We start from the raw sequence: 22,156 nt of genomic DNA, 5'->3' as shown, positions 1-22,156 counted from the left end.
TCCACTTGGAGTATGCATTTACAACCACAAGGAACATTTTACCCAAGAACAGGCTTACATAGTCGACGTGTACCCTCGACCATGGTTTGGAGGGCCAAGACCATAAACTTAGCGGCGCCTCCCTGGGTACATTGCTTAACTGCGAGCATGTATTACATCTGTGAACGGAGGACTCTAAGTCCGCATCGATACCGGGCCACCACACGTGGGATCTGGCTATCGCTTTCATCATTACGATGCCTGGGTGGGTACTGTGGAAGTCATTGATGAAGGTGTCTCTGCCCTTCTTGGGGACTTACTCGATTGCCCCACAGAAGGCAGTCTGCCTGTATAGACATTTTATCTTTGCGCCGCTGGAACGACTTTATCTCTTCCTGCATTTCCACTGGAACACTGGACCAGCTCCTGTGAAGCACACAGCTTTTGACTAGAGGTAATAAGGGGTCCTGACTTGTCCTGTCTTTGATCGGCCGGGGAGTGACGGGTGATTGCTCACTCTCAAATGCTTCCGTAACCATGGCTAGATCTGCGGGCTGCGCCATTTCCACCCCCATGGTGGGCAATGGCAGCCTACTGAGAGCATCGGCGCAGTTTTCTGAGCCTGAGGCTGTGGCGGATGGCATAGTTGTATGCGGACAACGTGAGCGCCCATCTCTGGATGCAGGTCGATGCGTTGGTATTTATCCCTTTACTCTCGGAAAACAGAGATATAATTGGCTTATGGTCAATTTCCAATTCGAATTTTAGCCCAAACAGGTATTGATGCATTTTCTTTACCCCATAGACACACGTACACGCTTCTTTTTCAATCATGCTGTCGGCTCTCTCAGCCTTCGACAGACTCCTGGATGCATAAGCAACCGATTGCAGTTTCCCAAATCATTAGCTTGTTGCAATACACACCCGACACCTTATGATGACACATCACATGCTAGTACCAAACTCTTACATGGATCATACAACACAAGCAATTTGTTTGAGCATAACAATTTTCTCACTTTTACAGAGGCATTTTCTTGGCTTTTGCCCCAAACCCATTCGCCTCCTTTTCGTAGTAAGACATGTAGTGGTTCTGGCAGGGTGCTGAGACCCGGTAAGAAGTTCAAGAGCACAAAGTAGTTCAAGAGTCCCAGAAACTACTGCAGCTCCGTCATGTTCTGTGACCTCGGTGCGTTCTCGATCGCCTCCGTCTTCGCGTTGGTGGGCCTGATGCCGTCCGCCACAATCCTCCTTCCCAGGAACTCCACTTCAGGCGCCAGTTAAACGCACTTCGAGCATTTTAACCTGAGCCCCACGTGGTTGAGTCGACTAAGAACCTCCTCCAGGTTCTGCAGGTGCTCGACTGTGTTCCGACCTCTGACCAAGATGTCGTCCTGGAAGACCACGGTGTGCGGGACCGACTTCAGTAAACTTTCCATGTTACTCTGGAATTTCGCCACCGCTGATCGAATTCCAAATGGGCACCTGTTATAAACAAAAAGGCCTTTGTGCGTGTTGATGCAGGTGAGGGCCTTCGATGATTCCTCTAGTTCCTGCGTCATGTAGGCTGAAGTCAGATCCAGCTTCGTGAACGTCTTTCCTCCCGCCAGCGTTGCAAAGAGGTCGTCGCCTTTTGGTAGTGGGTATTGGTCCTGCAGGAAGAAACGATTGATAGTTACTTTGTAATCGCCACAGATTCTGACGGTGCCGTCTCCCTTGAGGAGTGGGACAATATGACTGGCCCACTCGCTGAACTCGATCGGTGAAATGATGCCCTCTTTTTGCAGCTGGTCTAGCTCGATCTCTACTCTTTCTTTCATCATGTATGGTACTGCTCTCGCCTTGTGATGGATGGTTCGTGTCCCCGGAATTAGGTGGATCTGCACTTTTGCTCCTTGGAATTTCCCGATGCCTGCTTCGAACAGCGAAGGAAATTTGTTTAAGACCTGGGCACACGAAGTGTCGTCAGCGAAGTGACGTTGTCCCAGTTCCAGCGCATCTTTCCCAGCCAGCTCCTGCCGAGCAGCGTGGGACTATCGCCCGGTACCACTCAGAGTGGTAGCTTGTGCACCGCTCCATCGTAGGAGACCTTTACGGTAGCACTGCTGATTACAGGAATCAGTTCTTTTGTGTAAGTTCTTAGTTTCGTGCAAATTGGAGTTAAGACTGGCCTTGAGGCTTTGTTGCACCACAACCTTTTGAAAGTCTTTTTGCCCATGATGGACTGGCTTGCGCCCGTGTACAACTCCGTTAACACCGGGAGTCCATTTAGTTCAACATTCAGCATTATCGGGGGACAATTCGTGGTAAATGTGTGTGTACCCCATTGTACCTCTGCCTCCTCTATCTGAAGCTCTGTTTCGTTGTGATCCTCCTCTGCAACATGGTGGTAAGCAGGTTTAACAGGCTTAGCAGCTCGCCTGCACGCTCGTTGGAGGTGTCCCATTGTTCCACAGCCCTTGCAAACATATCCGTTGAATCGGCATGAATGCAACAATGATCACCGCCGCAGCGCCAGCAAGGTGTTAATGGCCTTGCATTCATCACCCTTGATGGTGAACTCTGAGACATCTGCGGACGTGTAGCTGCAGGTATGTGTGACCTGCCCTGTACGTTACGATTCGAAAACAATATCATTTTGTTCACAGTACTTGTAGCAGCACTTGTGTGCTGAGAGATTTGCTTAGTATTGTCACTGGTGGCAATCAACGCCTGGGCTATAGCTATGGCCTTACTCAAGGTTGGGGTCTCTACAGTCAAAAGTTTGCGAAGTATGGTTTCGTGGCCGATGCCAAGTACGAAAAAGTCTCTGAGCATGCGTTCCAAATGTGCCTCAAATTCACAATGTCCTGCAAGGCGTCTTAACTCGACGACATAACTCACCACTTCCGGGCCTTCAGACCTTTTGTAGGTGTAGAACCGGTACCTCGCCATCAGAACGCTTTCCTTCAGGTTCAAATGCTCTCAGACCAGTGTGCACAAATCGTCGTATGATTTCTCCGTGGGTTTCGCTGGAGAGAGCAGATTCTTCATGAGGCCATATGTTGGTGCCCCACAGACGGTGAGGAGGATCGCCCTTCATTTGGCAGCACTCTCTTCCCCATCTAGCTCGTTGGCCACGAAGTATTGATCGAGTCATTTCACAAAATTTTCCCAATCATCTCCCTTCCAAAATTTCTCCAGGCTGCCCACTGTTCTCTGCATCTTTGGCTTCGCTATCTGTATCTCGTCGCCAATTGTAGTATATGGAGAAAAGAGTCAGACTGAATACTGTAAGCTCAAAGTAACGTGTGACTTTAGTCTTTTATTGCAGGTCTCCAGACTGCCTCTCCAACCTGTGAAGCCTTCTTAAATACCTGTGCTCCCAAGGGATTATGGGATCCCTTGGGATTCCGGGGAATGAGCCCTCTGGTGGCTGTACAGAGTAAATACAAGTCCACATATATAACAGTTGCAATACACACCCGACACCGTATGACAACGTATCACATGCTAGTACCAAACGCTTACATGGATCATACAACACAAGCAATTTGTTTGAGCATAACCGTTTCCTAGCTTTCTCAAAGGCATATTCTTGGCTTTTACCCCATACCCATTCATCTCCTTTACGCAGTAAAGGGTGCAGTGGTTCTAGCAGTCTGCTAAGACCCGGTAAGAAATTACCAAAGTAGTCCTTGAAACGATCGCAGTTCCGTCACATTCTGTGGCGGTGCATTCTTGATTGCCTGCGCTTTCGAATCGGTGGGCCTGATGCCGTCCGCCATAATTCTTCTCCCTAGGAACTCCACTTCAGGCGCCAGGAAAACGCACTTCGAACGTTTTAGCCTGAGCCCCACACGATTAAGCCGACTAAGAACCTCCTCTAGGTTCTGCAGGTGCTCGACGGTGTTCCGACCTGTAACCAAGATGTCGTCCTGGAAGACCACGGTGCGCGAGACCGCCTTCAGCAAGCTTTCCATGTTCCTCTGGAATATCGCCATGGCCGATTGAATCCCAAACGGTCATCTGTTGTAAACGAAAAGACCTTTGTGTGTGTTGTTGCAGGTGAGGCCTTTCGAAGATTCCTTCAGCTCCTGCATCATGTAGGCCGAGGTCAAGTCCAACTTCATGAATGTTTTCTCTCCCGCCAGCGTCCTAATTAGGTCGTCTGCCTTTGGTAGCGGGTATTGATCCTGCAGTGAGAAATGATTGACAGTTACTTTGTAATCACCACAGATTCTGATGATGCATTCTCCTTTGAGGACTGGAACAATTAGACTGGCCCACTCATTGAATTCAATCGGCGAAATCGTTGCAGCCTGTCCAACTCGATCTCCACCCTCTCATCATGCAAGGTACCGCTCTCGCCTTGTGATGGATGGGTCGCACCCCCGGAATCAAATGGATCTGCACGTTTGCTCCTTGGAACTTCCCGATGCCTATTTCGAATAGCGAGGGGAACTTGTTTAGGACCTGGGCACGTGAAGTGTCGCCGACGGACAAGAGCGCTCTGACGTCACCCCAGTTCCAGCGTATCTTTCCCAGCCAGCTCCTGCCGAACAGCGTGGGGCCATTGCCCGGTACCACCCAGCGTGGTAAATTGTGCACCGTTCATCGCAGGAGACCTTTACGGTAGCACTGCCAATTATGGGAATCAGTTCCTTTGTGTACGTTCTCAGTTTAGTATGAATGGGAGTCAGGACTTGCCTTGAGGCCTTGCTGCACCACAATTTATCGAAAGTCTTTTTGCTCATTATGGACTGGCTCGCGCCCGTGTCCAGCTCCATTGACATCTGCCGTCCATTTAATTCAACTTTCAGCATTATCGGGGGACACTTTGTGGTAAATGTGTGCACCCCATATACCTCTTCCTCCTCAATCTGAGGCTCTGGTTCGTCGTAATGCACTATGAATCTGTCCTCCTCTGCCACATGGTGGTTTGCAGGATTAGCAGGGTTTGCAGCTCGCCTGCACATACGTTGGATGTGTCCCATTGTTCCACAGCCCTTGCAAGTATCCTTTGAAGCGGCATGAATGGAAATGATGATCACCTCCACAGCGCCAACAAGGTGTTAATGGCCTTGCATTCAACACCCTTGATGGTGGATTCTCAGACATCTGCGGACATGCAGCTGCAGGCATGTGAGTCCTGCCCTGTATGTTACGATTCAAAAACAACATTACTTTGTTCACAGTAGTTGCAGCAGCATTCGTGTGCTGAGAAATTTGTTTGGTATTGTCACTGGTGGCGATGATGCCTGGACTATCGCTATGGCTTTACTCAAGGTTGGGGTCTCTACAGTCAAAAGTTGGCCAATATCAACCTGCAAAAAATCTATGAACTTACCTGCTGGTCTGGCGACTTGCGGTCCTGAGCCTATACTCATAGGCCTTCATAGAGGCCCACATATCCCAGGAGTGGGATCACTTGGGCTTGCCCAACCAATGAAAGTAGGAGAATTCCCATTCATACTTATGGTGAATTCCGTTTCTGTGGAGCTGCCATATGTATGACTGGAAATATCCCCATAAACACACAAACACATTTAATTAAAAAAACACATTACATATTTAAAATTAATCAAAATGCAATTTAATTAAATATTTTATACAAAAATGTATTTTTTGAAGTTATTTTTTATATGTTTTAACAGAGCAAAAAATAAACGTACCTTAATTGATATGGTTTTTAATAAATGAGTGGTAAAATTTAATTTTTCTATTTTTTTTAAACTCTTGCACTGGTAAAAGCAGGCCTTTCAACTGCTTTTGCCAGCGTAAAATTTCAGGGACATTCACTGGGCAGTAGTTAGTCAAATAGCCCAACTCTCCACCCGCGAAGGCCCTTTTCTTTCGGATGTGTGCAATCTCACATGTTCTGGGTTTCGGCACATGCACAGTTGCATGACTAAACCCAGAACTTGCAAGGTCCCTACGGGTGAGTGCGCACCTCGTATGCACCCATAGGAGCCACGAATTTCGCCCTTTTTTATAGCCCCATTAGTGCCTCTGGGGGAGCGCCTCCATGAAATTGCCCCAGAGGTTTGGAGGGCGTTGTGTGGTTTGCGCCCCGGGCTGGCGCATGCACGGCGATAACAACATTGGCGTGCACACCGACCCCTCACCACCCCGCGGTGACCCCTTTGTGCCCTGCAGGGGGAATTGCCCCGCAGGCGGCGAGAATGGCGCCGGCCAATGTCACCTCCAGTTTCATGGGTTGCGAACCTGGCTGAGATCCGTCGCCGGGGCGGCCATTTGCGTCATGGGCCACCATATTTTTCTGTCAGCCAACTCTTCATGGCCCGACAATGGCAGACCTCGCCTCGACTGGGCCGCCATCCTGCAGCCCAGCACTCTGTTTTGGGTGCTGGGCTGTTGGCCCGGTCAATGGCGTCCTTGGTAGCCGCCAAAGGGACTACAGAGCATGCGGCGGCCCACCTCTTTAATTGAAGGGGAGGAATGTTTGCCACGTCAGCACTACACGGACGCAGAGAGCCTCCGATAGCGCTCCACCTCCATTGAGTGGCGGAAGGGCCAAGTTCTGCGCCAGTGGTGGAATTTCAGGGCCGGCCGATAAATAACCTGGCCCCAGAAAGTTACCGCCTCCAAATGGGGCGTGGGTCAATTTCATCCCCAAGGAGTTGGGATAATGGGTGTTTACTCCAATTGACAGAATGTGACTTGTGGTATTCCCCAGGGATCTGTACTCTGGCCTCAGCTTTTCACTTTATTTATAAATGATGTGGATGAAGGAATAGAGTCGTATATGTAAGTTTGCTGATGGCACTACGTTAGGTGGCACAGTAAATAATGTAGATGGGATCAGAAAGTTGCAAAGGGACATTGATAGATTGAGTGAGTGGGCAAAACTGTGGCAGATGAATTTCAGTATGGGGGAGTGTGAGGTCAACCATTTTGGACCTTAGAAAGATAGATCATTGTATTTTCTAAATGGTGAGAAGCTAGGATTTGTGGATGAGCAAAGGTTTTAGGGGCCCATGTACAGAAATCACTGAAAGCTAGTGAACAGGTACAACAAATAATTTAAAAGGCTAATGGAGGGCTGGAATACAAAGGGGTGGAAGTTATGTTACAGCTGTACAGAGCTCTGGTCAGACCACATCTGGAGAACTGCATTCAGTTCTGGTCACCGCACCTCAGGAAGGATACATTGGCCTTAGAGAGGGTGCAGCGCAGATTGACAAGAATAACACCAGAGCTAAAAGGATTAAATTATGAGGACAGGTTGCATCGACTAGGCCTGTATTCCCTTGAATACAGGAGATTAAGGGGTAATCTAAGGGGTGTTTAAGATGATTAAAGGATTTGATAGGATAGATAGAAACTATTTCCACTGGTGGGAGAGTCGAGAACAAGGGAGCATAACCTTAAAAGTAGAGCAAGATTGTTCAGGGGTGACGTCAGAAAGCATTTTTTCACACAAAGGGTAGTGGAAATCTGGAATTCTTTCCCCAAAAAAATTGTTGAGGCTAAGTCAAGTGAAAATTTCAAAATTTAAGATTGCTAAATTTTTATTAGGCAAAGGTATTAAGGGTTACGGAACCAAGATGGGTAGATGGAGTTTGTCATGTATGTAACCTTTATGTAACAACACTGCAATACTGTATATACGTAAGAAATGCACACCTTGACCACAGGGGGTGAACTTGTGGGAGACACTCCTCACCTGGTCATCCAGGTATATAAAGGGAGGTCCCACGCAGGGTCATCACTTCTTGGTCCTGTGAATAAAGGTTCAGGTCATGGAGTGACCTTGTCCATAGAATGTGCCTCGTGTGGACTTGTGGTATTGTGTAAGGACTTTACATTGGCGACGAGAAACAGGAATCAATGACCCACGAAAATGGCCACCGGCAGCACAGATGAACGGTGCTGTGTTGGTGAGGACTGGGACGATTTAATTGGGAGGCTCCAGCAGAGTTTGGTCACGAAGGACTGGCTGGGGGATGCAGCGGCCGACAAGCGAAGGGCTCATCTGCTGACCAGCTGTGGACCTAAGACTTACGCGCTCATGAAAGACCTGCTAGCACCCGAGAAGCCGGCGGACAAAACCTTTGAAGAGCTCAGCAAACTAATCGGTGAGCACCTCAAACCGGCGAGCAGCGTACACATGGCCCGACACAGATTCTGTATCCACCGACGTCGGGAAGGACAGAGCATACCGGATTTTGTTGCGGAACTCCGCCGCTTGGCCAGCCTCTATGTTCACAGACGCCTGCAGGGGGGAGATGCTAAGGGATTTCTTTATTGAGGGCATCGGTCATGCTGGGATTTTCAGAAAGCTAATTGAGACCAAGAACTTGACCTTGGAAACGGTGGCGTTGATGGCTCAGACATTTATGGCGGGGGAGGAGGAAACCAAGATAATATACGCGCGTAATTCTGCCTCCAACGTGGCGATGGATCAGGGAGTCAATATCAAAATGCGACACAGAGCCCCGCAGGCAAGCAAGGGCAGTTCGACACACCCCAGGCAGCAATAGACCCCAGAGCAGGTTTTCAACAGAGACAATGGCAGGCTGAACAGACATTTACGCCCCCCCAGCGGACAATGCGGCCCGGGATGGGGCCATTTGACACCCACTAACAGGGTGCTCAAGAGCAGTCAAAGGGACAATCAGCGAGGAATGCCTTGTAACAGCTCTTTTGTTCACAACAATGGGAATCTCAGTTCATGCTGGAGGTGTGGGGGCAGACATGCTGCCAAGACTTGCAGGTTTCAACAGTTCGTCGACAGAAATTGTAACCTCAGTTGCCATTTAGCCAGAATGTGCAGAAAGCCTATAACCAGGCTAATATACAAGGCAGATGAATCAGATGAGGGATCTGCGAGACAGGATGACGCTTGGGGCAAATCAATGGACACTGAAGTTCAGCGGGTTCATGTGGCAAACATTCACAGCTCATATACAAAAACGCCATCTATGATGATGAAAGTCCTATTAAACGGCATCCCTGTATGCATGGAGCTGGACACGGGGGCCGGCCAGTCACTCATGAGTGTTCAACAATTCGAAAAGCTGTGGCCACTCAAAGCCAGCAGACCCAAACTAGAACGCATTGAGAAGCAATTACGGACGTACACCAAAGAAATCATTCCAGTGCTAGGCAGTGCAATGTTGGCGGTCACACACAATGGATCGGTGAACCAGCTGCTGCTCTGGATTGTCCCGGGCAATAGTCCCGCACTGTTGGGGAGGAGCTGGTTAGCTGAGATGAACTAGAAATGGGGGGGTGTGCACGCCATGTCATCTGTGGAGTGAAGTTCATGCTCACAGGTCCTACAGCAATTTGAGTCACTATTTCAACCTGGCGTCAGGACGTTCGAAGGTACCAAAGTAGTGATACGCATCACCCCGGACGCCAGACCAGTGCACCACAAAGCCAGAGCTGTGCTGTATGTGATGCGGGAGAAAATTGAGAGCGAGTTGGACCAGTTGCTGAAAGAGGACATCATCTCTACCGTTGAATTCAGCGACTGGGCGAGCTCCACCGTTCCCGTCCTAAAAGCGGATGGCTCGGTCAGGATCTGTGGCGACTATAAGGCCACTATCAACCGGGTGTCCCTACAAGACCAATACCCGCTCCCAAGAGTGGAGAACCTTTATGCCACACTGGTAGGCGGCAAGCTGTTCACCAAGTTGGACCTCACCTCAGCCTACATGACCCAAGAACTGGCCGACGAATCTAAACTACTAACCACCATCACTACGCACAAGGGACTGTTTGTTTACAACAGGTGTCCATTTGGCATTCGGTCAGCGCCCGCAATTTTTCAAAGAAACATGGAAAGCCTGCTTAAATCCATTCCTGGAACAATCGTATTTCAGGACAACATCCTCATCACCGGTCGTGACACCGAGGAACACCTCCACAACCTGGAGGAGGTGCTACGCTGACTGGGCCGCGTCGGCCTGTGACTCAAGAAGTCTAAGTGCGTGTTTTTGGCTCCCAAGGTCGAGTTTCTGGGCAGGAGGGTTGCTGCAGACGGGATTCGGCCTACCGAATCCAAAACGGAGGCGATTCGACGAGCGCCCAGGCCCTGCAACACATCGGAGTTGTGTTCATTTCTGGGACTCTTGAACTATTTCGGGAACTTTCTGCCGAACTTAAGCACATTGTTGGAGCCGCTACACGTGCTCCTGCGTAAGGGTTGCGATTGGTTTTGGGGGGACTGTCAGGAATGGGCTTTCAATCGGGCGCGGAACCTACTTTGTTCAAATAAGTTGTTGACCCTGTACAACCCCTGTAAGAAATTGGTTCTGACATGTGATGCATCGTTCTACGGGGCTGGGTGCGTGTTGCAGCAGGGTAACGCTGAGGGCCAACTACAACCTGTGGCTTATGCCTCCAGGTCGCTCTCTCAAGCTGAATGGGGATATGGGATGGTTGAGAAGGAGGCACTTGCATGTGTCTATGGGGTGAAAAAGATGCATCAGTGCCTTTTTGACAGGAGGTTCGAATTAGAAACGGACCACAGGCCGTTAACATCCCTCTTGTCAGACAGCAAGGCTGTCAATACCAATGAGTCAGCTCGCATACAGCAATGGGCTTTCACGCTCGCTGCGCATGACTATGCCATCCGGCACTGGCCCGGCACTGAAAATTGCGCTGACGCGCTCAGCAGGCTTCCACTGGCCACCACTGAGGGGGCAGCAGAGCAAAGTGCCGAGATGGTCATGGCTGTCGATGCCTTTGACAGCTCAGGCACCCCCATCACAGCCCACCAGATCAAAATCTGGACAAACAGAGATCCCCTCCTATCCCTGATTAAGAAATGTGTCCTGACTGGGGATTGGGCGCCTGCACACGGAGCATGCCCTGAGGAGGTCAGACCGTTTCACAGACAGATGGATGAGCTCTCCATCCAAGCCGACTGCCTACTATGGGGCAGCTGGGTAGTCACGCCCCAGAGGGGCAGGGAAGCGTTCATCAGGGAACTCCACAGCAAGCACCCAGGCATCATGCTGATGAAGGCCATTGCCTGGTCACATGTGTGGTGGCCGGGAATCGATTCAGACCTGGAACACTGCGTTCGTAGGTGCACGACGTATGCACAGCTAGGTAATGCCCCTCGGGAGGCCCCGCTCAGCCCGTGGCCCTGGCCCACCAGGCCATGGTCACGTATTCACATAGACTACGCGGGCCCATTCATGGGAAAAATATTTCTCATTGTGGTTGATGCGTACTCGAAATGGATCGAATGCATCATTTTGAATTTGTGCACAACATCCACCACCGTGGAGAGTCTGCGTGCAGTCTTTGCGACCCACGGCTTGCCGGGCATCCTTGTTAGCGATAATGGCCCATGTTTCACAAGCTACGAATTCCGGGAGTTCATGTCGGGTAATGGCATTAACCATGTCAGGACAACACCGTTCAAGCTGGCCTCCAATGGCCAGGCGGAACGTGCGGTCCAAATCATAAAACAAGGCATACTCCGGATTCAAGGACCCTCCCTTCAATGCCGCCTATTGTGCCTCCTGTTGGCCTATAGGTTCCGACCGCACTCACTCATGGGGGTCCCGCCCGCGGAGCTACTCATGAAACGAACACTCAAAACTCGGCTGTCCCTCATTCATCCAGTCCTGTCCGACATTGTTGAAGGCAAGCGCCAGTCCCAAAACGAGTACCATGACCGAAATTCAAGGGGGAGATGTATAGAAATTGATGACCCCGTATTTTTTCTCAATCACGCTTTGGGGCCCAAATGGCTTGAGGGTACTGTAATAGACAAAGAGGGGAATAGGGTCATAGTGGTTAAACTTAACAATGGGCAGATATGCCGCAAGCATCTGGACCAAGTTAAAAAAAGGTTCAGCATGGACACTGAGGAACCTGAGGAAGATCAAGAGATGGTATTCACACCACCACCAGTGAACGAGCAACAAGAACATTCAGCAGCATGCACAGTCCCTGCGGTCAGCCCGGACAGGCTGGAATCACCACAGGTGACAGACACACATACCAAGGCTCAACAACCAGAGCCCAACTGCGGCGCTCCACGAGAGAGCGCAGACCATCCGAAAGACTTAACCTATGATCCCAATAAGATGTTGAGGGGGAGGTGATGTCATGTATGTAACTTTTATGTAACAACACTGCAATACTGTATAGACATAAGAAATGCACACCTTGACCACAGGGGGTGAACTTGTAGGAGACACTCCTCACCTGGTCACCCAGGTATATAAAGGGAGGTCCCATGCAGGGTCATCACTTCTTGGTCCTGTGAATAAAGGTTCAGGTCATAGAGTGACCTTGTCCATAGAATGTGCCTCATGTGGATTTGTGGTATTGTGTAAGGACTTTACATAGTTAAGATACAGATCAGCTATGATCTAATTCAATGGCAGAACAGGGTTGAGAGGTTGAATGGCCTACCCCTGTAACTATGTTCCTAATAGCTGATCAGGGAAGTAAATTAGTAATGTATACCTCATTGCTATGGTGATACTATGAAATTTCCCCATTGTTCAGCTTACTTAGTTCTTACTTGTTCAGACCTGGAGTGAATATCCAGATTTTGATTTATCTTTCCAGCATTGGTACATTACATAAATGACTTGATAAGCAAACATCAGCTATTTTTGTCACTTTTTGTAAATGCACACTCTCCCCTTTTTGTAAGAGTCAGAATCCAAGATGAGCACAAAACACAGATGAAGAGTCTGTTGGTGCTTTTTTACCAATGTTACATTCCTTTCTGATTTCTACTAAAATTATTGAACAGTGGAAACATGGGGGATAATTGTGTCAATGTCCGTAGGACAACGTTTTTTTCACTTACTGGCCTTTTTTTTTTCCTGCTGTCATTGTTCCCTTATGAATATATGAAAATCAGCCAGGGATTCTGCTTCTGATTGCTATCTAGTGCCCTCTTGGGAGGTAATGGTATTAAGAGAAGGGTAGAAAAAGCAGGAAAGTGAGTTAAAAAAGATTAAGCTACCACGGCTAACAAAATGGTAGAACAGGCTTGATAGGGTAAAAGGCCTGTTCCTATTTTCCTCTACTGCAAAGTACATGGATACCAATTGAGGACAGGGTCAAATTTGGTTGTGATGTCCCACACAGTCAAATAGCCTGTCAACCTCTCTATCTGCATCCACATATGAAGAACGTCACTTTAATGAAATATCAGAAGAATACCAATTTCCATGTATCTATACCCCACATGAGACAGTTTCTTCAGGAGAAGATGGGAAGAAAGCCTTACTTAAGCCAAAGATAATGTATTTGACAGTGAAATCTAACTTCAGAGGTGGCATAAAAAAGACAATAGGGAACTGTTACCAATTATATTGACTGGATTGAAAAATTGGGTGGGGTGTATAAAGGACAGCTGATCTGCTATTGCCCATTCTGTGCCCTTGCTGAAGTTGAATTTCACCCCTATATTTGCCTTAACTATGGTTGTATACAATTTACATCTGCATGTTGTCCATGCAAACAAAATACATCGGAGATATTTGCTGCTTAAAAAAAAGTACTCATTAATGTTATTTGTGTAGACGTATGGTTATGCCGATTCTGATTTAATTTTAATATTTTCTTGCTGTACCATTTTTCAGTACCAGCATGAAACATCAGTGTACATCATAAGATCACAGTAACAAATTATTAGCCCATCAGTCTGGGGTAGATTTGAATACAGATGCCAAAAGTGAAATAGCAGTGTGCTCACCCTCTGTACAATTCAATCACCAGATATTACAGAGTTGATATAGGGATGCCTATTCCTAGTTGGGCGCAACACTTGCAGGGAGTGCTGGTCAGACAATGAAAGGGCACACAGACTTGATGTTCCGTCCATTTAAATTAACAAAATAGAAAATCAAGGAGTGTAGCCTGCGATTTCCTGACCAGCACTTCCTGTGAGTCCCACCTCCTCACCAGGAGCATCCGATTGGGAGAATCATCCCTTATATATCTTGCTTCATGTTACAAGGTTCTACAAATTATCCTTTAGCTGTAATGAGAGACCAGGGGGCCGAAATTGCCCCTTCCCTTAAGGCCTGTTCCTGCCGGAAATCGGTGGCCAAGCTGCAGAGTGTAACAGGCGGCCAACAGGCATCCTGACGCCCCCTCTTGGGTGCCAGGCCGCTGGCCCGGCCAAAACCCTCCCTGGTGGCTTAGTGGACCGAACTTAAAGAATCGTGCAGGCTCTTCCCTTTAAGTGAAGGGGAGAGCCGTGGTGATGTAGCGCCGTGATGGCGTCATCAGAGCTGCCCTGATGACTCACAATGGTGGACACTACACCCGCCCCCAACATCCGCTCTAGACTGCTAACTTCTGCTTACCGCCGCACATCCGCCCCGATTATGCCCGACTTCCGGTCTGCTGAAAAAAAAATCAGACACGAGTGGGTAGAAATAAAATGGTGCAACAAGCTACAATTTTTTGGGACCAATGTCCTACATTCCAAGGACGCCTGGAAAACATCCGATCCAAAATTGGATCAGACCATTTTTTAGACGTTTGTTCCCGCTCCCTTCCCGGGCATTTATCTGAAATTCGATGCTACAGAACTGTGAGTTGCCTGTAGAGGCATGGGCAGTTCACCCATATTATTTAGATGAAACCCAAGGCCCAATTCCATGTCGTCCACGAGCATCCCACTTCAGAATCGCTTGGCAGCCGCATCATTACCATCATGGCAAAACAAATTTCAACGCAGGCACTTCAATTCAGGAACAATAGGATGAACATGACCTCAAAGACTGAATATATGAAGTTTTAGTGAAAAAAGTATCCTGGGGTAGATTGATCCAATATGATCCAATATTAGCCGTAGTTTCCTCCTTGCCTACTAGAAACTTTAAAACAGTAGTTTTTGCCTTAAATAAGGACAGTGTAACTAACCTTGATTCTAACATGGAGGAACTTGAATAGTTCTTCAAAGGTTTAATCCTTTATCAGATGGTTGCCTAAATTAAATGATAAAGAATCAATACATCATTTTCTGGTTACAATGAAAAGCCTGTAGATGTTACCCTTGTCATTGTCTTGTGATGTAGTGATAATTCAAATAATGCATTCGGTATATAATTTCCTCTGTGTTCTTATCCTTCTGGTTTAGTCCAAGGCACTAATCCCTCTGCAAACTGAATCTCATCCAGAAACAAAACAGAGAGTGTTGACAAACTATATGTTTCCACAGCAGCCACGCAACGATGAAGGTGAGACTCCTCCTCACTCAGAGGACTGAGATAAGTGCTGGTTTTCAGGTGACATCTTCTTTACCTGTTTCTTATGTGTGTAAGCTGGTGATGGACAAGTTGATATATCATGCCATCAAAATACATAATTTTAACTGGGCTAATCTGTTTATAAAAAAAGAAACGTGTACCTCATGGGAAGCTTCACTTGTACGTTTTCGTGTCTGGTAATGTCAATACAATTCTACATTAAATCTTAGCTCTCTTTGGTGGCTCAGTTGAGATGTGCACTGCCTGGAACTGAACTACACAGACTGTCCTGGGTTGATTCACAGTGTGTGCTGAATTAGATGATACCAGCAAGGGTGGCAATAGAATTTCTACAACTGGCTGCAGCACCCCTTGGCTGAGAAGGAAAAAGATTACCCAGGATTTCTGCTATCCAGTGAGCCATCTAGCGATGTCAGGTGAGGACAGGATCAAGCTTCAATATGATATCTTGTAGTAGAATAGCCTGTGAACACTCCTTTTCCAGGCTTACACTTGAAGAATGGTAACCGTGGTCAGGTACCACAGAGTTACCAGGATCCATGAAGCCGAACCACAGAATGAGTCAGTGTTGTCAGGAAAAGAAGGAAATCAGTGGCTATCATAAAAGTACATTTTGGAGACAACCCAACCATCGAGGATGTTGAATATTTGACTCATACGCAGATGTTCCAAGACTTCCCCACTCTCAGATATGCTGATCGAGTTTGGACAAAATACCCAATGGACTGCTGAGTGGAGTGTCATGTGATAGCATTACACGTCAGGAGAAGATTATTCTAACAACATCCACCACACTTTGCTTGTAATCACTTCCCTGTTAGCTGGCTACACTTTAGTAGGTGGTGGATGATCTGCAAAGGAATAAGATGGGGAGTTGTGATCAACATCAATATCCCCCTATTTATTTTTAATAATTTGATTGAGGTTTAAAATGGATTTGGATTTTAAAAATTGTTAAAAAGAAAAGAGAGTACCTCTGAGAGGTATAGGGCTAGAATTTCCTCCACTATTTGGGTTGGTTAGCAGCAGAAAAGACAGACTTAACTCAAATCGATTCCTTTCAACCAAGCATATACAATTTGCACTGTTATGGATTCTCCATAAGTTAAAACTTGTTCTGGCCCTCAAGATAATGGAAAAGAAGAATCCAGATTATTAGTCCAACATTACATTGTATGTTACTTAACTCTGACCTATTCCATTCCAATCCACTCAACAATGGGGGTGAAATTAGACATGGACAGGAACACAAAACTGGTGGTATTGCATCTAGCTGATTTTTTTCCCCTCCCTAGTCAAGGGAAACAGAAGTCCAATTATAGAAATTCCATTGCTGCCCCATGTTAAAATCAGCTAACTCAGTCCAGGTGCGGGAATCAAAGGTGGAACTTCCCTGATATGTATGGTTCATTTCCTCACTAGACAGTGCAGTGCACTTACCAACTGAGACATCAAGGGAGCAAGCCAACCTTGCCTTAATTAATGCCTTTAAAGTAACATTAATTACATTTGTCTGGAGTGGGTTCCACATATCTAGGATTTTTTGGAGAAAAAATATTTCTTCTAATCTCTAATTTTCACAGCTATTTGTGGCTTGCTACATTTGCATTCACATTGTCTAGTTTTGCAGTCAGTTTGAATTAAATACCCTGCTTATATGTACATTATCTATGTCATTAGCACTTTAAAGGCTTGGAGCATTCCCTCTTTGAGTGGTCTTTTCTCCAATGGAAACAAATTTAATTCTGTGCGTCACTCTTTGTAACAGATCTCTAGTTCCTAGGCATTCCTCTATGGACCCATTTTTTCTTTGCATCAATGTCATTCTGAAAAAAGGGGGAGCGAAATTGCCCTTTTTTATAACCTCGTTAGCACCTCCGGTGGACGCTCAGGGGAGGGGGCGCTACCGCCTCGCAGGAAATTGCCCAGGAGGTCGCGGAGGCAACGCTGCGCCCCATGGTTAGCGCCCCAGGCTGCCATGCAACCGGCGATGACACCATCGCCATGTGCAGCAACCCCTCACCACCACCCGCCGACCTCTTACCCTCGCTCCACAGAGGAAATTGCCCTGTGCACAGCGAAGCAGGCATGGGCGATTATCAATGCCAATTTCACGGATCGTGAAGCTGGCGGTCATCCACTCTTGGGCCGGTGATTAAAGGGGAGGGCGCCTGTGCCCCGGGCCACCATCTAATTTTTGTCGGCCAGCCCTCGGGTCGGCTCGGCAATGCCGGTTCTAATGTGGTATGGACCACCATCGTGCAGCCCAGCACTCCATCTTGGGTGCCAGGCTGTTTGCCCGGTTGCACACTGCCCTAGTGGCCCAGTGGTGGCCATGAGAGACCACGCAGAGTGCACAGCGACCCTCCCCTTTAAGCGAAGGGAGAGGCATTGAAACACGCGAGTGCTACTTGGAGCATTCGCGTAGCACTGAACATTTCGCCCCAGTAGCACCTTGGGACCCGCCCCCAAAGGAAGTGGAGCGCTGGAAATAGCACTCCACTTCCTTTGAGGGGCGGTAAGACCAATTCAGTGGCTGGGGCAGGACTTCCGCACTGGGCGCTAAAAGTCCCAGCCCCGGAAGGTTACCGCTCCCAATAAGGGTACGGGGCAATTTCGCCCCCAATATGGGCGCAGGGCAATTTCACCCCCAGGATATCAAAACTCCTCACCTGGAAGAAGCTTCAAAGCAAATGAGAGTTGAATCTATGGTATGAAACCAGGACTACCCTTTCTGAAAAGCATGCAAATAGATTGTTCCATTAGTCCTCTCACCAGAAATTGAAAGGATTTAAAAAAATGTTTTTCCTGAGCTCCTGAAGTGACCAACTATAAAAATAATTCATCATCTGAAGGGAAAGGTTTGGTTCAGAATGTAGGACTAGATTTTTTAGTTCAGTTTTCCTTTACAACTGCTTTGCATCTCAAGATTGAAATTAAATGTTTTAGAAAAAATATATATTTGGGGGAATTTTTTTCAATGTGTTTTAATAGGGTTAAAAATAAACTTATTTTCATGGACCGAGTTTTTAATATCAAAATGAATGATTAAACTTAATTTTTCTATGTTTTAGAAGTGTTATGCTGGTTTTACCAGGTGTAAAAGTTTGAAGGACATTCGCTGGGCAAGATTTGGGCAAATAGCCCAATCTCTGCCCCGCGGATGTTCTTCCTGCGGGGTTGCGTAGAATCTGTCTAAAGAAATTTTGACAGATCGGAAAAGCTGGTTCTCAGCGCATGCGTATTGCACGGCGAGAACTGGCTTTTGCGAGGCTTCGCCGGATGCGTGCGCATTTCGTACGCACCCGGTGAGGCCACAATTTTCAGCCCATTAATTGAGCGAGAATCTACTGCTTTTTGTGGGAGAGAGTTCCACACTTAGAAACATAGAAACATAGAAAATAGGTGCAGGGGTAGGCCATTCGGCCCTTCGAGCCTGCACCACCATTCAATAAGATCGTAGCTGATCATTCACCTCAGTTCCCCTTTCTTGCTTTCTCGCCATACCTATTGATCCCTTTAGAGGACCATATCTAACTCCCTCTTGAATATATCCAATGAACTGGCATCAACAACTCTCTGTGGTAGAGAATTCCACAGGTTAACAACTTTCTGAGTGAAGAAGTTTCTCCTTATCTCAGTCCTAAATGGCTTACCTCTTATCCTTAGACTGTGTCCCCTGATTCTGGACTTCCCCAACATCGGGAATATTCTTCCTGCATCTAACCTGTCCAGTCCTGTCAGAATTTTATATGTTTCTATGAGAACCCCTCTCATCCTTCTAAACCCCAGTGAATCCAGCCCAGTCGATCCAGTCTCTCCTCATATGTAAGTCCTGCCATCCCGAGAATCAGTCTGACCTTCGTTGCACTTCCTCAATAGCAAGAACATCCTTCCTCAGATTAGGAGACCAAAACTGAACACAATATTCTAGGTGAGGTCTCACCAAGGCCCTGTACAATTGCAGTAGGACCTCCCTGCTCCTATACTCAAATCCCCTAGCTATGAAGGCCAACATACCATTTGCCGCCTTCACCGCCTGCTGTACCTGCATGCCAACTTTCAATGAGTGATGGACCGTGACACCCAGGTCTTGTTGCACCTCCCCTTTTCCTAATCTGCCGCCATTCAGATGATATTCTGCCTTCGTGTTTTTGCTCCCAAAGTAGATAACCTCACATTTATCCACATTATACTGCATCTGCCATGCATTTGCCCATTCACCTAACATGTCCAAGTCACCCTGCAGCCTCCTAGCGTCCTCCTCACTGCTCACACCACCACCCAGCTTAGTGTCATCTGCAAACTTGGAGATATTACACTCAATTCCTTCATCTAAATCATTAATGTATATTGTAAATAGCTGGGGTCCCAGCACTGAGCCTTGTGGCACCCCACTAGTCACTGTCTGCCATTCTGAAAAGGACCCGTTTATCCTGACTCTCTGCTTCCTGTCTGCCAACCAGTTCTCTATCCACGTCAGTACATTATCCCCAATACCATGTGCTTTAATTTTGCACACCAATCTCTTGTGTGGGACCTTGTCAAAAGCCTTTTGAAAGTCCAAATACACCACATCCACTGGTTCTCCCTTGTCCACTCTACTAGTTACATCCTCAAAAAATTCCTGAAGATTTGTCAAGCATGATTTCCCTTTCATAAATCCATGCTGACTTGGACCGATCCTGTCACTGTTTTCCAAATGCACTGCTATTTCATCCTTAATGATTGATTCCAACATTTTCCCCACTACTGATGTCAGGCTAACCGGTCTATAATTATCCGTTTTCTCTCTCCCTCCTTTCTTAAAAAGTGGTGTTACATTAGCTACCCTCCAGTCCATAGGAACTGATCCAGAGTCAATAGACTGTTGGAAAATGATCACCAATGCATCCACTGTTTCTAGGGCCACTCCCTTAAGTACTCTGGGATGCAGACTATCAGGCCCCGGGGATTTATCGGCCTTGAATTCCATCAATTTCCCTATCACAATTTCCCGCCTAATAAGGATAGCCTTCAGTTCTTCCTTCTCACTAGACCCTCGGTCCCCTAGTATTTTCGGAAGGTTATATGTATCTTCCTTCTTAAAGACAGAACCAAAGTATTTGTTCAATTGGTCTGCCATTTCTTTGTTCCCCATTATAAATTCACCTGAATCTGACCTACGTTTGTCTTCACTAATCTTTTTCTCGTCACGTATCTATAGAAGCTTTTGCAGTCAGTTTTTATGTTCCCAGCAAGCTTCCTCTCATATTCTATTTTCCCCCTCCTAATTAAACCCTTTGTCCTCCTCTGCTGAATTCTAATTTTCTCCCAGTCTTCAGGTTTGCTGCTTTTTCTGGTCAATTTATATGCCTCTTCCTTGGATTTAACACTATCCTTAATTTCCCTTGTTAGCCACGGTTGAGCCACCTTCCCCGTTTTATTTTTACTCCAGTCTATTCTAGCCAATTCACATCTCATACCATCAAAGTTACCTTTCCTTATGTTCAGGACCCTAGTCTCTGAATTAACTGTGTCACTCTCCATCTTAATAAAGAATTCTACCACATTATGGTCACTCTTCCCCAAGAGGCTTCGCACAACAAGATTGCTAACTAGTCCTTTCTCATTACACATCACCCAGTCTAGGATGGCCAGCCCTCTAGTTAGTTCCTCAACATATTGGTCTAGAAACCTCTACCATCATTTCCTGAAGGGTCTGGCACTGATTTTAAGCTTGTGTTCCCTTGTTGTAGACTCCCTCACCAGTGGAAAATGTTTTTCTCTATCTATCCTATCAATTCCTTTCAAAATCCTAAAAATCTCAATCAAATACCCCCTTAACCTATTATATACCTGGGCGTTTATGCAACCTCTCCTCAATCTAACCCTTGGAGCCCTGATAACATTCAGGTGAATCTGTGTTGCACACTTTCCAAGACCAATATATCCTTTCTAACTGTGCACAGTACTCCAGATGTGGTCTAACCAGGGCTATTTATAGCTGTAGCAACACCACTTTATATTCTAACACTCTAGATATAAAGAATAACATTCTATTAGCTGTTTTTATTATTTTTTGTACCTGACCTCTACGTTTTCGTGATCTGTGTATATGGATCCCTAAATCTCTTTGGACCTCCACTGTTCCCAGCTTGTCACCATTTTAAAAATACTATGGTCTATCTTTCTTAGTTCAAAATGCGTTGAAATTCATCTGCCACAGTTCTGCCCACTCACTTAATCTATCAATGTCTCATTGTAATTTTTGCACTTATACCACTTACTGTGCCGCCTTTCTTTGTGTCATTGGCAAACTTAGATATATGGCTCTATATTATGTTATGTAAGTCTTAATAAATATAGTGAATAGTTGAGGCCCCAGCACAGATCCTTATGGGATACCACTAGTCACTTTTTTCCAAATCGACTACATACTCAGTATCCTTACTCTCCATTTTCTACCACCTAACCAATCTACTAACAAGATCAATAATTTGCCTTCAATTCTATGAGCTTTAATTTTACCTAATAGTCTCTTATGTGGAACCACTGCTCCTAACTTTGTACCATTTAAATAATACTCAGTGAAGTGACTGCTCTGCTCGTCAGTCCATGCTGGCCTGAGGTCAGAGTCAAATTCAGCTTTAGTCCTCATATAAATGCTGCCGGTGAGCTGTGCGCACCAAACAGGCGCCTTGCTGCAGATCGCTATTCGGGACGGCAAGAAATTGGCCAACTCCTGTACTGAGCACTCCTGCTTCTCTTGAGCCCACAGGAAAAAAACTTCAACATTTCCTGGGTCTATTTTTGAGTGACCTCCTGGCTAACATACCCCAAATGCATAGAGTATAAAAACAGGATCTACAATACCATTGGTCCTCATTATAGTACATGTAAATCAGTTGATTCGGAACTCCCTTAGTGCATCACGGGATGGCCAAACAACAGAAGGAACTCGGGAACTTTGGAGCAGAAAATGT

The 22,156-nt window shown here is 46.7% G+C and overlaps 1 protein-coding gene across 1 annotated transcript in view; it reads left to right on the top strand.

The window, feature by feature from the left end:
* The window catches only part of lrrc7 (leucine rich repeat containing 7), a 480,097-nt gene that overhangs the window by 328,006 nt on the left and 129,935 nt on the right, over nt 1-22,156 (top strand). Inside the window, exon 13 of the mRNA XM_070886128.1 lies at nt 15,062-15,161. Coding sequence (XP_070742229.1) covers nt 15,062-15,161 — 100 coding nt within the window. The remainder of the gene's footprint in view (nt 1-15,061; nt 15,162-22,156) is intronic.

The sequence above is a fragment of the Pristiophorus japonicus genome, chromosome 8 (assembly GCF_044704955.1).
Source record: "Pristiophorus japonicus isolate sPriJap1 chromosome 8, sPriJap1.hap1, whole genome shotgun sequence".
NCBI lineage: Eukaryota > Metazoa > Chordata > Chondrichthyes > Pristiophoridae > Pristiophorus > Pristiophorus japonicus.
This window is presented reverse-complemented; position numbering and strand designations above follow the sequence as displayed.